At 53.9% G+C, this 16,723-nt stretch overlaps 1 protein-coding gene across 1 annotated transcript; it reads left to right on the plus strand.

Moving 5' to 3' along the window:
- The first annotated feature begins 3,548 nt into the window (after positions 1-3,548).
- On the plus strand, positions 3,549-15,678 carry SPSB1 (splA/ryanodine receptor domain and SOCS box containing 1). Its single transcript, XM_004385137.1, has 2 exons — positions 3,549-4,257; positions 15,551-15,678. Exons 1-2 carry the CDS (start codon positions 3,564-3,566, stop codon positions 15,676-15,678), a joined length of 822 nt encoding a protein of 273 aa, XP_004385194.1. The 5' UTR covers positions 3,549-3,563.
- Positions 15,679-16,723: the final 1,045 nt, after the last annotated feature.

Consider the following 16,723-nt stretch of genomic DNA (forward strand, 5'->3'; position numbering starts at 1 on the left):
CGTCTCAGTTGATTCTCAGGTGAGTATGTGACACATATGTGACACCCTGTCTTATAGATAAGCAAACAGAAGCCTGGGAGAGTCAAGGTTGAATCCTAGCCAGTGGCTTTGTGCATGAGTTTCCCCAAGGATCAGAAGCTCAGGAAAGCAGGGCTGGATGGAGCACTGGGCAGTGGGACGGGGTGGATGAAGAGGATCCTAAGGGGACAGCGCCTGGCTGGGTTGGAGCTGGGAGAAGGTGAGCCACTTGAGCTCCTGGAGGACCCGCAGGAAGGGTGGGCCTCTGCAGCTGCATTGAAAAATAGATGGAAGCAGGTGAGTAGCCGACAGCCTTGGTGTCATTGCACGGTAAAGAGGTGGCCAAGTATGGACGGTAGGAAGTTGAAGAGAAGGAAGTGTCAGCTTTAACCATAGCCTGGACATGGGTGGAGGCGGGCAGGTGATGGATGAGTCAGGAGTGGCCCTGGGGTTGCCACGGCAATTGACCACCTAGAGGTGACTCAGATGGCAGGATGACTCAGAAGTGGCAGAGTGGGTGGCTCACGTCCCTGTAAGAGACCCCCCCCCAACGATGCCCCAGGCACCTTCCTGCCCTCGATGCCCAGGGAGAATGTCCTGCCACCCTCTCCCCAGGCCCCTTCCTGCTGGACTTTTCCTCCCAGAGACTCCTGCTGCTCAAAGCCCTTCGGTGCCGGGCCTGGATGGGTCACTCTCTGATGGTTCCCGACGTGTGGCCCAAGGGAGGCGGAAGCTTAGCCGCAGGTGTGTGTTTGTGGACTTGCTTGGCAACCAGAGGTGGTAGAGTCTCACTGTTGGGACTGCTCTGGACGACAGCGGGTGCATCTCTTTGAGGCCACCCTGTTTTCTGATCACTGTGTCACAGTGAGGTCACCGTACTCATCGAGGTTGTCCTGGAACCAGGTGGCCCCCTGCTGCAGAGGGACACACCTTTGACACAGCTGTTCTTGCCAGTCTCAGGGAACGAGGGGCCCGCTATCCTACCCCTGCCCATGGAGAAAAGGGAGTCCAGGTACCCAAATGTTCCCGCTCGGAACGTTCTTCAGAAACAAGGCTTCTGGAGGTGTGGCCACCCGAGGGTGTTAGTCTTCCCAGCTCATTGACGAAGCTTCAGGTTGGCTGAAGATGCCAGGGAGGCTTCTGGCCCAAATGCTGAGCCTGCTCCTCCTTCTAGGCCCTGCTAGCCCCAGGCGCCGAGTGGGAGGCCTGTGCTCTGAGGTTCCCAGCTTTCCCTGTGTCAGGTGGCTGATGTTTCTGTGCCCTGTCCCGCCCCCCTCACCTACCAGCAGGCACCCTGTCCTTGTGCCGTGGGGCAGCAATTGCTGTGCAGGCTGGAGAGGCAATAGGCCAACTGCAGCAATAAGCCTGCAGACCCCCTTCCCCCAGGTCCCTCTGTATTCTCTGTTCCATTCACTTCACACCTGAATGCTCCCTGTAAAGTGCAACCCAAGCGACAGTTTTCCACCAACGGCTCTGGCTGTAAATTCTGCGTTCTCGTTTGGTTGCATTTCTTTAGCCAGGAGCCTGTCTTGTCCCTTGTTTGGTTGATCCCCAGAACTTGTAACCCCCTAAACCAGGCAGCCAAGAGTTCCTCTCCAGGACCAAGGATGTTTTTGATGGCAGAAAGCACCTTTTTTCTTGAATGAAGCCAAGAAAGCCCAAACAACATTTCTTCTTATCCAAGGCTAGAAGCACAGGATGGAACAGCAGGGTTGCCCAAGTCCTGTCACTTCTGAAATTTCATTCTCCTCCTCCTCCTTGAAGGATCTCTGGTGGCTTGATGGTTAAGCGCTTGGCTGCTAACCAAAAGGTCAGCAGTTCAAACCTACCAGCTGCTTTGGGAAAAAGATGTGGCAGTCTGCTTCTGTAAAGATTAAGCCCAAACCTATTGCCATCAAGTTGATTCTGACTCATAGTGACCCAATAGGACAGAGTAGAACTGCCCCCATAGGGTTTCCAGGGCTGTATATCTTTATGGAAGGAGACTACCACATGTTTTTCCTGTGGAATGACTGGTGCATTTGAACCGCCAACCTTTCGGTTAGCAGCCGAGTGCTTAACCACTGTACCACCAGGGCTCCTTCTGTAAAGGAGGCAGTTCTACTCTGTCCGGTAGGGTTATTTAGGGTCACTATGAGTTAGAATTGACGTGACGGCAGTGGTTTTTTTCAGTGCCTCCTGCTTGAGTAGAACTTTCCCAGGGCACCACGGAAGGAGAGGACAGGAAATAGATACAGTGAGGTCTCTCCGCCAACCTGCCTCCCCCACTCCTTCAAGGGACCCAGGGGACTGGAGGGGGAGCCAGAGCAGAGGGAGGCGTCCTGAGGCTGACTTCCTCCACAGATGAAGGGTGCAGGCAGGAAAGAGAGGGGGTCATCTGACTGCTGGCACAAAGCTCCCTGGGGGTGGGGGCGAGAGCTTCTGGTGCTCACCTGGCCGAGTAGCACAGGGGTCTGCAGAGGAGTGTCTCTGTGGCCCCCAGTTCAAGCAGGACAGGGGACCTGCTCAGGGGCTGCCGCCACCTCAGGAACTGTTGAGCTGGAAGGCTCCTGGCCCTCCCCAGCCGAGTGCACATGCGGACCCCCGAGCAGAGGTTCCTGCCTACACCAGAGTTCCCTTCCCCAGAGTGAACTGGGGATGTGTCTGTGGGAGCAGCACTGCTGGAAAAGAGAGAGGAGCTGTGATCTGGTGTCTTAAATAGCTACTGGGGGCTTCACTGGAGTGCCTGGGTGGTGGAGCAGTTAACACACTTGGCTACTAACTGAAATGTGAAAGGTTGGAGGTTCGGGTCCACCCAGAGGCACCTCACAAGAAAGGCCCGGTGACCTACTTCTGAAAAATCAGCCATTGAAAACCCTGTGGAGCGCAGTTCTACTCTGACACACATGGGATCACCATGCATCAGAATCAACTCTATGGCAACTGGGGGTAGGAGGCTTCACCTTCCCCTCTAACCAGCAAAGCCAGGGAGATAAGCTTCCTCTTGTTGTAACTACGGGTGATGCCCACTGCCTAGAGGCTCATCTCAGGGTTTGCACCAGCCTGGCCTCTGCCCTGAGACCAGGAGCCCTGGCCTCAATGCAGCACCTGGCAAGCGTATGTGTGGGTCTCAGACTGTGCACCCACCATCGCTGAGCCCTGAGCCTCCCATCTTTACGCAGACGCTGGCAGGTGTCCCCTCTCCTTTATGACAGTGAAGCTGTGGGGGCAGAGGAGAGATTTCGTCCCGTGCCGAGGTTCCCTCCGACCCCAGATCAGGTGTGATGGAGAGCCCAGCACCCCAGCAGCTGGGATGTGCCATGGGGTCAGCTGTCTTGATAACCCTCATGCTCACGGTTCACTTTTTCCCCTTCCTCCTACACCCCTGCTCACCCATCTCCTGTTTTCCTTTCCGTTAGGCAGCACTGGATGCTCCACAACTTGAGGAGTCTCCTAGCAACCTTCCCGAAGTATCTGGCCCCAGCCTGATCGGAAAGCTGGACGACAGAGCCTGGGATTGATGAGCTGACCCGGGGCTCCTGGGGAAGGTGAAACCGGAGGCAAGAATGGGTCAGAAGGTCACCGGGGGGATCAAGACAGTGGACATACAGGACCCCACATACCGGCCACTGAAGCAGGAGCTGCAGGGCCTGGACTACTGCAAGCCCACCCGCCTGGACCTGCTGCTGGACATGCCCCCGGTGTCCCATGACGTGCAGCTGCTGCACTCATGGAACAACAACGACCGCTCGCTCAACGTCTTCGTGAAAGAGGACGACAAGCTCATCTTCCACCGCCACCCGGTGGCCCAGAGCACGGACGCCATCCGGGGCAAGGTCGGGTACACGCGGGGGCTACACGTGTGGCAGATCACATGGGCCATGCGGCAGCGGGGCACCCATGCTGTGGTGGGGGTGGCCACGGCGGACGCCCCCCTGCACTCCGTCGGGTACACGACGCTCGTGGGGAACAACCACGAGTCCTGGGGCTGGGACTTGGGGCGCAACCGGCTCTACCACGATGGCAAGAACCAGCCGAGCAAAACGTACCCCGCCTTCCTGGAGCCCGACGAGACCTTCATTGTCCCCGACTCCTTCCTGGTGGCCCTGGACATGGATGACGGGACCCTGAGCTTCATTGTGGATGGACAGTACATGGGAGTGGCTTTTCGGGGACTCAAAGGCAAAAAACTGTATCCTGTAGTGAGTGCCGTCTGGGGCCACTGTGAGATCCGCATGCGCTACTTGAACGGGCTCGATCGTAAGTGTCCCCTGCGTGGCTGAGGAGCACCCTCACGTGTCCCAGTGGTCCTGGCCAGGCCCAGGCCCAAGTCCACACAGTCATTGGAATGGAAATGTCTTTAAGTAGGAATCCCCGTGTGTTCAGACCCTCAAGGCAACTCTTGCCTGCTCCAGGTTCAATGAGGAATTCAAGCCAGAATCTACCCGATTACCTGGCAGGCAGCACTTCTGAATGAATGAATGAGTGAACAAATGAATGAAGCGTCTTTGATAGACCTTGTTGATTTCTGCTTGACCTGCCTGTAGCTTTGATCTGAAGTTGACCAGATTCTAGCACAGTAACCAGGGTATTATTGAGCCTGAGGATTGTGGACTTGGAGGTCCAAGACCTTTGGGACTCCTGGTACCCCTCCTTCACATAAATGAAAGCTAATGGCCTTTCTCACTCATTAGTCAGCTTTAGGGACTTTTGCTGGTGCTGGAGGTTCCTAAGCGGACTCCTCTTGGACTGGGGAGGAACACGTGTGTTAGAAACAGGCAGCACCTCTCAGCTGCAATTTCCAAGTGTCCTTTGGAAAAGGGCGTGGCCTCTCTCAGTGTGCGTGTGAAAACAGCCCGTGTGCAGTGCACTGCCCTGGTTTGAGAGATGGAGGCTCTGTGGCTGCCCGGTGCCTGAGGTGGTGGGAGGTCCCAGTGTTCCGGAACTGTCCACTCTGCTTGGCCCTCTCTCCTGGAGCCTGAGCCGGGCCCCCTTTGCTCTGTGCCTCCATGGGTCCCTGCCATGGCATGAATGTCCCACCACTGGAAGGGGTAGGCCAGAAAACTCAGTTCACCATGGGCTGTCCCTCTGGGGTGTGACCTGGCACCACAAGTTCTAACTGCCCCTGCAGACCGGTGAATGGGGTGAGGCTCCTTCCCCAACCACGGACACTCACTCTGTCTTGGAGTCTCCAAACCCTCAGGTTCTCCCATTCCTGCTCCTCTTCCTCCCTGTCCCTTCACCCTCCCTCTCCCCTTCTCTCTTTTCCTCCTCTGCCCCCCCACCCCACTTTCACTCTTCAGAAGATACTGGAGAAGAAAACCTCCCGGGCAGTCAGGCAGTTGCCAACTCTTACACGGTTTTCTTAGGAAACCCTGCTGCCCCACCCCGGCTTTGGCTGGGCAATGACATGAGCTGATGGCCCTGGTGGGCTTCTGCACTGCCGGCTTCCAGGGCTGCTCTGCCCGACCTGGGAGGCCCAGCACCCTGGGGTCACGGGACTCCTGGCAGAGGCTACCAGGTGTACATCTAGCAGGTGACCTCCCAGGGAGGTCATCTCAGACCTGGAATAGGAACCAGTGGAGCGAGTTCTGTGAGTCTGTCTCCACGGGGGAAGTGAAGGAGAGTAGTAAGCCCAGAGCCGGGTGGTCAGGGATCAGGAGTTCCGGGCACATCCTGCCCAGGACCTGGACCTTGAGGGTGCCTTGGGCTATGGCCCACCTCTCTCCTCCGGCAGAGGGGTGGTCCCAGACCGAAGGAGTTTTCACTTGCATTCTGTGCAGACAGACAGATGAGGGACTTGCTGAGCCTGCGGTGTCATTAGGTGGCCACTGAGACGCCTGGTCTCCAGTAGAGTGGTCAACACCCACAGACCCCTGGAGCGGCTGAGAGGCAGGGGCTGGGGGCTCTCCGTCTGTGCTGAGTCAGAACAAGGCAGGGCGGAACGGTTCTGCAGGCGCAGGCCTGGTGAGTAGAGAAACGGCCGCCTTAGTTCTGTGTCAGACGGGGAGCTTGGTGCTTTCCTAAGTTTTCTTTTTTGGAAAATTTTAAAAGAGAGTCAGAATACAAGAGTGAAAATAAGTTGCTGGGAAGTGCGCCTGCGAGCTGGACCCAGAATAGAGTCTAGATGTGCCTAGTGACCAGAGCGCCCACCTCGGGGCCCTTCTGGTGAATGATGAGGACCCCCACACACACAGTCATGATGTCATGCAGTGCCAGGGCCTCTTGGCTTCTCTCTTGCCCTAGACCTGCTCAAACACGAGTGGTCCCCTCTCCACGGCCAGTTGACTTTGGAGGGTCCAGATGGGAAAACAGATGTGGTCAGTGGAGCAGAAGCACAGAGGGTGGTGCAGAGCTGTCAGCCCTACTGCACTGTGGGATGCAAGATGGGGTATCGGGTGTCAGAGCTGCCAGCCTGACCCGTTCCTCCACAGAGGGGACATCATGTGTTTTGGAAGGGTCACTTGGCTGCTGTATGGAAAATGGTCCACAGGGGTAAGAATGGCCACTGGGGGGCCAGGAGAAGGCTGTGACAGGTGTTCAGGTGGGAGGGGGTAGGATGGGAGTGTGGACGTGGAGAGAGGTGGTCAGGTTCCAGAGCTGTTTGGAGGCACCATCCTGGGTCAGATGTGAGACGAGGAAGGGAAGATTCAGGATGACTCCAAGGTGTTTGGCCTGAGCAGGTGGCAGGATGGGAAGCCCCAGGAGCAGGTTCCAGAGCAGAGTTAAGTCTATGTTGCTCATGGTCACATCTGGGTGGGGATTCAAGCTTGGAGTCCAGGAGAGGGATATGGGCTGGGGTTATAAGTGGGGGACCATTCATGTGGGAATGATGCTTAAAGCCATGACCCTGGATGGGATTCCCAAGGGAGTGGGGGGGGGGTGGGGAAGAGGGGAGAGGCCTGAGGTTGAGCCCTGGGACGCCAGGGTTTAGAGGCCAGTTGACGAGGAGGTGAACAGGGAATGGCCATGGACCCAGGAGGAGGTTGTCTTGGAAGCCAGTGAAGAGAGCACTTCCAGAACAAAGTGCTACCAGGTCAGCTACGTTGGCAGCTGGGAATTATCCATCTGGTGTGGCAAAGTGAGGTCACTGGTGGCCCTGATAGCAGTTTGGGTGGAGTAGGGTCATGGCCTGCTTGGAGGGACAGGTTTTAGAGAGAAGGAAATGGAGACCATTCCCTTGAGGTCTTCCTCTCCTGGTGCTACTGTGGGGGTAGGGGGCGGAGGGAGGACAGACAGTGACAGACAGCTCAAGGCTTTCTCTCTTTACTCTTCCCCCGGAAGGCAGGTGCCCATCAGGTGATGTCAAAGGTCACATAGGCTCTCCGCCGCAGGAGGGTTTGCTTTACCTTCTGAGGCAGCTTTCTCTGAGTAGGGAGGACAGTCCTCGCCCCTGCCCCGTGGTTTGCTCTGCTGCCCTGGCTGTGGGTTCAACCTCGTCTGACCTCACAGTGCTTAAGCCTGTGGGTGGTTTATCAGTGAAACTCAGGTCCTGCGTGGTCCACTGGGGAAGAGGGTATGACAGGCAGAAGCTTGGGCTCAGGTCTGGCTGGACACGTCTTCTCGAAGCCAGGCTCTCAGAAGTCTTAGAGGTAACTGACCCCACTGCTGTTTCCAGAGGCATCTATGCCTCCTGCCAGGTGGATGAACCAGGTCAGGACTCTCAGCTAGGAGCAGCTTTTGTGACGCCAGGTTGGCTGAAGCCAACTCCACGCATATTCCCTCCCCAGATACCGCAGCGTGCATGTGTCCCCAGCCTTCCTCCCTCCCCTGCTTCTTCTCTGCACGCCAGGCCAGTGTTTTGGGCCAAGATAAAGCAAAGGCTTTGCGTTCTCAGTGAACCAGGACCCGTCTGTCCCTGTGTGGCCACCCCACTGTGTGGCCGCTCTGACGACAGTGGCTTGCTTTGACTCCTCCTTGAGCTCCCCGTGTCACCATGCTCCCTTTCCTGGGGCCACACATGGGGGGTTGTGGAGATGGTACTGGCGAGTGAGGGGGCAGGCCCAGCTCGGCCCCAGGGCCTGTCACCCTCCCTGGAGCTACAGAAAAAAAAAGCCTGCTATAAGCAGAGGAGCCCTGGTGGTGCAGTAGTTAAGCGCTCGGCTGGCAACCAGGAGGTTGGCGGTTTGAACCCACCAGCTGCTCCTTGGGAGAAAGACCTGGCAATCTGCTTTTGTAAAGATTACAGCCTTGGAAACCCAATGGGGCAGGTCTGCTCTGTCCTGTAGTGTTGCTATGAGTTGGAATCGACTGGACGGCACACAACAACAACAAAGCACTGGACTGGCCGGTCACCAAGGGGACACCCCCCGACCCCGAGCTCTCTCCCTCCTCCCACTTCTAGAGGAGTCTCCACTGAGGAGATTCCCTGCGGTTTGGCATGTTAAAGCTCTCCCTTTACGGCTCCCGGATGAGTTTGCTGTGGTTCGTAGTGGTTGAGGGTTCAGGGATGGCTCAGCTCTTTTCCTCAGGGAGGCTTTTGACTTAGCAGCTCCTCCCGGCCTCCCAAGATGTCCTCCTGGGGAGCCTCGCCCTGACGATGGCTCCTTTCTGCTCCCCCATTGCAGCCGGGCTCTGGGGGAGCTCCTGTGGGCAGAGTGATGGCCCCACCCTGCCAGGGCCTTCCTTCAGGGGGCAAAGAGAGGTCATGGGAGGAGGGGGATTGTTCTAGACACTCTCCCCGCAGAAAGGCTGTTCATGTGAGAGCAGCTGGCAATCAGAGCTGGGGGGACAGCCCGGAGAGGGTGCATTACCTGGGCAGATGCCAGGCATCCTTCCCTGCTTGACAAGGATAAGGGTTACTGCTTTGCTTTGTTCTTCTTTTGTGCCAGTACCAGCTGACATCAAGTTGACTCTGACTCATGGCGACCCCATGCGTGTCAGAGTAGAACTGTGCTCCATAGGGTTCTCAGTGGCTGATTTTGCAGAAGTGGATCACCAGGCCTTTCTTCCAAAGTGTCTCTGGGTGAACTCGAACCTCCGACCTTTTGGTTAACAGCCAAGCATGTTAACCATTTGTACCACTCAGGGTTGACTCCTCTTTTGTTCAAATTGCATAATGTAAAGGAAACACACACATACACACACATCCCAGGGATGGTCATCTCCCCAACTACAACTTCTAGAATCCATTTTGCTGCAAGCTGCTTCAGGCACAGGAGCATGAAGACAGGCAATTTGTGTGGCTGTCACTGAATTGGGCACATTTCCTGATGTGAGACATTTATCCTTTGACCTCACAGACTGAAGTTCATTCATTCAGTGCCGTGCTCTCAGGAGGTTTGAGTTGGGGGGCCGCAGGTGGGGACACTGGGTTGTGCGTACCCAACAGGACACCAGGTAACTGTCCTCACAGATGTCCAGAGGTCGGTGGCCTCAGCTCTCCCAGTTCCTCAGCCTTCAGCTCCATAGATAGCGCCTGATGTACTTCCTGATTTCTCCACTGCACTTGGCATCACTCTCTCATTCGTATAAATTATGTAAATGAGCAAGCACCTGTACTTCTTGGAGACTGGCATAGAGGCCGTCAACAAGACACAGGCCATCAGCTCGTGCTTCGGCTGAAAAGGAGCCATCAGATAAACTCTGCCTTCTCGGTTAGGAACTTTCTAGAAGTGGGATTTCGTGGGAACCTGGGTTTGTGGATAGAGCTGGGTACAAAGCCTCAAAGTCCCTGTCAAAGACATTAGGGTGGGGGGAAACCTCCTTGGGTCCTGTTGGCAACCAACAGAAGTGGGTCAGATACACCTTCTTCCACGGCACAGAATCTGAGTTTGTTTCTGTGTCCGGCATCCACTCTGAGTCTGTGCCCAGCCTTTGAAAAGCAATCAGACTGTCTTAGTTACCTAGTGCCACTGTAATACAAATACCACAAGTGGTGGCTTTAAAGAACATAAGTTTATTTTCTCACAGTTCTGGAGGCTAAAAGTCCAAATCATGGCCTCAGCCTTGTCAGTTCCTTCCTTGTTGGTAGTCCCAGGTGTTCCTTGGTTCTTGGCTTATAGACAATCCTAATGTGACATCTGTCTTCCCCATGTGTGCATATCTCTGTGTCTCATCTGCTCTCATTATAACTCAGGAGTGATTAGATTTAGAACCCCCCCTACTCAGGTATGATCTAATTAGCATAGCAAAGAAAACCCAATTTCCAAACAGGATTACAGTGAGAGATAGAGGGGTTAGGATTCCAACACATATTGTAGGGGAATACCTTTTTTTTTTTTTTTTTAAATTGTGCATTAGGTGAAAGTTTACAGAGCAAATTAATTTCCTATTCAAAGCTTGTACATAACGTATTTCATGACCTTGGTTTCATTCCCCACAATGTGTCAGCACTCTCCCTGTTTCCGCCCTGGGTTCCCCGTTTGCTTTTGTCCTGATTTTCTACCCCTTCCTGCCTTCTCACCTTTGTTTTTGAGCAGGTATTGCCCTTTTGATCTCATATAATTGATTGTCCTAAGGACTAAGTTCCTTTCTGGTGTTATTTTTTTATCTTACGAGCTTGTCTATTGTTTGGCTGGGAGATGGTCTCTGGGAATGGCTTCCTTTCCAGGTCAGAAGGGTGTGTCTTAGGCCATAGTCTCAGGGGTTCCTCCAGTCTCTGTCGTATCACTAAGTCTGGCCTTTTTTGTGAATTTGATTTTTTGTTCTACAATTTTCTCCCACTCTGTCCAGGACCCTCTGTTGTGATCTCAGTCAGAGCAGTTGGGCACCATCTAGTTCTTCTGGTCTCAGGGTCATGTAGGCTGTGGTTCATGTGGTCCACTAGTCCTTTGGACTAATTGCTCCCTTGAGTCTTTGGTTTTCTTTGCTCTCCTTTGCTCCAGATGGAAAGAGACCAATAGTTTATCTTAGATGGCTGCTCACAAGCTTTTAAGACTCCAGACACTGCTCACCAGAGTAGGATGCAGAACATTGTCTTTATGAACTATGTTGTGCCAATTGACGTAGATGTTCCCCGAGTTTATGGTCCTTTGTCTTCTAGCCTAGGAATTCCAACCTGCAAGGTGTTTGGTTATGTCTAAGAGGTTTCTCTGACTATACCCTTGTGTGCTCTAAATGAGCCACACCTACATTTATGTATATAGAAATGTCTACCACCAAACCTATATCTGCCAGTGGGTGTGTTGTTCCCTTACATCCTCCCACACCTCATGGTCTATCTATCTACCTATTTATTTGGGGGAACATATTTTAATCCATAACATAGACCCTGGCCCTCTATACCGTTACTGGGGGCGTGATTTCATCTGTTTGTGTAGATGGGGCCTCTGAGTGTAGACCCATTCAAGGGGTGCCTTGGCTGACAATTCTGGCCATATTTTTAGCTCCTAATTCATCACTGTAGCCACCAGTTGCCACAGTCTTGGAAGATCTGGTGTGTCAGGAGAACACATCTCTTCTGACTTCTGGATGCATCCCTAAACTGGGTTATTCAGTTGTGAAGGAGTATGGTCAGGCACTAGAAGCTCCCCCACACTGCAGAACAGCTTTCAGCATGGGGTGTTGAGAGTTGCTGGCAGCAGGTGATTTCCACTCTGGATAAACTTTGAAGGGCTCTCAGGAACTTCCTCTTCATGCTGGTGGAGAAGAAAGAGCTAGACTTTAGAATTTGATAGACCTGGGTGTGTGTCCAGATTCCAGCCCATGGCTCTCTGACCTTGGGCATCTGGCTCTCACCTGCCCAAGCCCATCTCCCCTGTGCAGGGTGGGTGCCACAGCTCCCGCCAGAACACAGTAGGCACTCCGCAGACAGTAGCTGCTGCTGGTGCTGTGATGTTTGAAGTTGCAGCAGTTGCTGTGGAGTTGGTTCCAACTCATGGCGACCCCATGTGTGTCGGAGTAGAATTGTGCCCATTGGGTTTTCAATAGATGATTTTTCGGAATTAGATCATCAGGTCTTTCTTCTGAGGTGCCTCTGGATGGACTTGAACTGAAAACCTTTTGGTTATCAGCCAAGCGCGTTAACTGTTAGCACCACCCAGGGACTGCTGTGATGTTCCCATTGCCGTTGAGTCAATTCTGACTCGTAGTGACCCTATAGGACAGAGTAGAACTGCCTCATATGGTTTCCAAGGCTGTAATGTTTACGGAAGTAGACTGCCACCGCTTTCTCCCTAGGAGCAGCCGGTGGGTTTGAACCACTGACCTTTCTGACTAGCAGCTGAGCACTTAACCACTGCACAACCAGGGCTCATGCTATGATGTTAGCCACCTGTAATAAGTGAGCTGGAGCCAGGGCTTGCCCAGGCCTCCACTGTTGAGAAATGTTTCTTGGTGACGGTGCTCATGAGTTGCCCTGAAACCCATTAAGCCAAGAGGACAGTGATGGGAACTCTTGGCAGGGCTTTTGGGCCACAGCCAATGGCTCTCAATGCTTTCTCAAGTGCCCTCGAGCCACCAGGGGAAGCCCTTTCACCTTGGGGTAGGCTGACTGCATTCTAGGGAGGTGGGGCTTGGGGCAGCCCAGACCCTTGGGGAGCTCCTGAGTGGAGAAGAGGACACGCAGCCTGAATTCCCCCACTTGCTCATGCAATCAGGAGGGCCACTCCTCTGTAACTGAGTCCAGGCCGAGGGGCTGCTACTAGGTGTTTCTGGCCCTCAGGATCTCAGCTGGATGGTTCTTTGGGGAAAGTATTAGTTTCCTTGGGAGTCCCTGAGTGGCACAGATGGTTAAGTACACAACTACTGACCGAAAGGTTGGTGATTCAAACCTACCCAGAGATGCCTGAAAGAAAGGCCGGGCAATCTGCTTCCAAAAGGTCACAGCCTTGAAAACCCTATGGAGCACAGTTCTACTCTGCACTCATGGGGTTACCATGAGTTGGAATGACTTGACGGCATGGTGTTTTAGTTTGCTATTGTATTAGTTTCCTAGTGCTGCTGTAACAAATTACCTCTAACTGGGTGACTTAAAACAATAAGCCACAATTGTTTAGAATAAATTTCTGTGAGAGAAATTTACTCTGTCACAGTTCAGGAGGCTGAAAGTCGGAAATCAAGGTGCTGGCAGGGCCACACACCCTCTGAGGGTGCTAGGGGAGAATACTTCCTTGCATCTTCCGGCTTCTGGTAGCTCCTGGTGTCCCTTGGCTTTTAGCTGTATCACTCTGCTCTCTGCTTCCGTCGTCACGTGGCGTCTTCCCTGTGTGTCTCTGTCTCCTCTTCTTATAAGGACACCAGTCATTGGATTTAGGGCCCACCCCTAACTAATTACATCTGCAAAGACCCTATTTCTAAGTAAGGTCACATTCTGAGGTGGGCGTGAATTTGGGGGGATACTTTTCAACCCAGTAAAGACGACATCTGGCCCGGTCTCCTTGTCTGACAGATGGGGAAACTGAGGCCCAGGCAGAGGGAGCAACCTGCTCCAAGTCAGGCAGCTCTGCAGGGTGACACCACTGAGGTGAGGAGCCAGATGTGGGGAGCACGGGTCAGGACACATTACGTGGAGGAGACTCAAGGCTCCACGTGCAGACAGGGTAGGGAGGGGGACCGGGCCCTACTCTACTAGAGGTTTTATGGAATCCTTGACCCTAAAAGGATGTGGGAGATCATTTTGGTTCATCTTCCTGCCTCCAGGCAGGCTCCCCTCGATCATTCCAAGTTGTCCAGGAAAAGCCTATTTCAAAGCTTTCAATTAAAAATGTTCACCATTTCAATACCTGCTTGTGTCTAGCTGTAGCTGTGGCTGCTTGTGGGGAGATGACGAGCAGTTGTTTGCCTTTTAAAACCTGGAATTTAGTCAATGCATTACCAAGCCTAAGATTTACTCTCTCTTTTTTTTAATAACAGCTTTATTGACATCTAATTCACATAACATACAATTCACCCATTTAAAGTGTACCATTCAATGGGTTTTAGTATAGTCACAGAGTTGTACAACCATCCCCACAATCAATTTTAGAATATTTTCATCACCCTAAAAAGAAAGCTTCATACCCATTAGCAGTCACTCGCCATTTCCCCCTCAAGCCCTCCCAGACCTAGGATTTGATCTTTATTGAGTTATTTTTAATATCCTGAGCTTTGGTGAATGTTAAAGAGTTTTTATTTGCACTTCATTGGCGAAATAGGGGGTCGAAGGGAGTGCTGGGTTTTTTTGTTTTTAGGTCTGACCTTTGTTTTGCTCACAAAGGAGTTTCAAAATCAAGGGGAAGACAGTGGGTGAAGCCATATATCCCCTCATTTAAGCTCACTTTGACTGGAGGGCTGTCGAGGGGCCCAGGCGCTGGGGTGTGCTCACTTGGGCCTGGTTCAGTACAGACAGAAGCTGAGAGGTGGACTCAAAGGCAGGGTGGGGACGGCCTCCTGGGCCCTGCTGGCACTCGGAAGCTTGTCAGACTTCTGGAGCACAGAGTGTGGCAGGGGCGTGGGAGAGAAGGGAGCCTCCCTCCAGAAGGCAGGCCCCAGGCTCCTGGGACAAAGGTTGCAGGCTGCAGCTAGAAGCCACTCTGATTGCCACGACCCCCAGGTCTCTGAGTTAGCTGAGGATGGTGGCCCCGGACAAGACCCCAGAGGGTTCCACTATGGCTGGGCTGACATTTCCAGTTTCTGTCGGCCTCAGCCCTCAACTTAGCTCTGTCAGGCAGAGAAGTACAGGGACCAGGGGTTTCTCAGGCTCTGACTTGCCAACACTCAGCACAGACTCTACCCCCTGAGGCCATGGGATCCACCGGCTTGGGACCTCCCCTCAGCTCTGCCACCTGTCAGGGACTCTGGGCGAACGTTTCTAACATCTTAAGCGTCAGCATGGTGTGGTGGCTCAGAGCGTGGACACTGGGGCCAGACTCCCTAGATCGAACCCCTGCCCTGCCACCTCCTAACTCTGTGACCTTGGTACATCACGTCCCCACTCTGGCCTCAGGGACTGCAGCTGAAACAGAGGACAGTGCCGTGAGCAATTGGGTTAACACCAAACGATGCCCTATCTGAAAGCCTGGTGGGGTCTGGGGCTGGGGTGCCGGCTGAGGAGACCTGGCTGCGGTGTGCCCCGGCAGACATACATCACAGGCTGCTGCTGAGGGTAAGAGCGGGATGGCCTGGGCTCGAATCCTAGTTCTGTCTTCCACCAGCAGTGCTGCCTTGGGGAAGCCATTGAGATTTTCTGCTCTGGGTGGTACAAACGGTCAGTGCACTCAGCTGCTAACCAAAAGGCTGGAGGTTTGAGTCCACCCAGAGGCACCTGGGGAGAAAGTCTGGTGGTCTACTTCTGAAAAATCAGCCATCGAAAACCCTGTGGAGCCCAGTTCTACTCTGACACTCATCGGGTTGCCATGAATCAGAGTCAACTCGATGGCAACTGGTTTTATTCCTCAGCTACCCCATCTGTAAAATGGGGATAATGGTAATGGTAGCTCCTTCAAGGGGTCATTGTGAGGATTCATTGAGTTAGTGTCTGCAGACGGCTGCCTGGCTCAGAGTGGGTTCTTGTGTTAGCTCTTAATATTGCTGTTGTGATTTAGTATTGTCTGTTCCAGAACCATCCAGAATGTGGAGAACACTGTGCTAACCTGATGTTCTCTCTCTCTCTCTCTTGCCTCGGTTTACCCAGCCGAGCCCCTGCCACTCATGGATCTCTGCCGACGCTCAGTGCGCCTGGCCCTGGGGAAGGAGCGCCTCGGGGAGATCCGCACACTGCCGCTGCCCGCCGCGCTCAGGGCCTACCTCCTGTACCAGTGACGCGCCACCCAGGACCTCCGCTCGACCAACACCTGGTGCCACCTCACTGAGCCGCCCACTGCAGGGCCGCCCACTGCGCCGGGTCCTGGAACCGGCATCCGCAGCCTTGGACAGAAGGCCATGCTCTTCCCATCCATCCCTCCCCAGCTGCCTCTGCCAGACATGAACAGATCCCGACAGTCTCCTCCGTCCCCCTTCCTGACGTTGGCAGAAGGCAGCCACCCTGCATGTCGTATACATCCCCCTGTTTAAAAAAGACAGAATAAACTTCTATGGTCCTACATTGAGCTCTGATCTGCTCTCGGGGTGGGATGGGGAGCCCCCCCTACCTTCTGAGAGAAGGCTGCAGCCACTTGAGGGTATTGGGGCAGTGGGGCCGGTGGGAAGTGCCAAGGCGCCCAAACAGATCCCCAGGAGAACTGGAGAGGTGCTTCAGAAAAGGGCTGACGGTGCCCAGCCCAGCAGGGGCCCGGCCATGGCCGGTAAAGCTCAGGACGTCAGAAACCCGCCAAGGACACGAGGCAGAAACTCAGATTGGACCTCACGCAGGCAAATAAGCAACCAGCACCAGCCCCAGGTATAGGTTCCCCGGTACCCTGTATTTATTCTTTTAACAATAACAAAAGCCATTTATTTATTCCATTTAGAAAGGAAACCTTGTTTCAGCCCCCTCTGGAGTGTTCGGTCGCTTTCCTCCCACCTGCCCCCTCCCTGGGCTGTGTGTGCCTCACCTGCCCTTCTCCCTGGGCTGTGTCTGTGTTGTGTGTGCACGGGGGTGTGGGCGCAGGTTGTCTTTGTCTGGGCTCCCTTATCTTCATTTCCCGGGAGCTCTGCCCGAGTTCCCGAGTGGGCCCCTCAGGGGATGCCAGACCCACGTGCAATATGAGTGTCTTAGGGGAACCTGTCTGAATGGGCTCGCGGCCGTGCCCCTGTTGGGTTCACATATCTTCGCATGTAATTTTATTTCTTAAGCCTCCCGTGGGTGCTTCAGTTTTGTTTTTGGTTGTGCTTTTCTAGCTGAAATTTCCCAAGTGCATCCTCAGGG

The sequence above is a fragment of the Trichechus manatus genome, unplaced genomic scaffold (assembly GCF_000243295.1).
Source record: "Trichechus manatus latirostris isolate Lorelei unplaced genomic scaffold, TriManLat1.0 scaffold00133, whole genome shotgun sequence".
Lineage (NCBI taxonomy): Eukaryota > Metazoa > Chordata > Mammalia > Sirenia > Trichechidae > Trichechus > Trichechus manatus.

Excerpts from the sequence above, each read along its gene's own strand:
- SPSB1 (XM_004385137.1), top strand. The coding sequence starts at position 3,564 with ATGGGTCAGAAGGTCACCGGGGGGATCAAGACAGTGGACATACAGGAC. Across the intron at positions 4,258-15,550 it reads CTACTTGAACGGGCTCGATC|CCGAGCCCCTGCCACTCATG; the intron begins GTAAGTGTCCCC and ends CGGTTTACCCAG.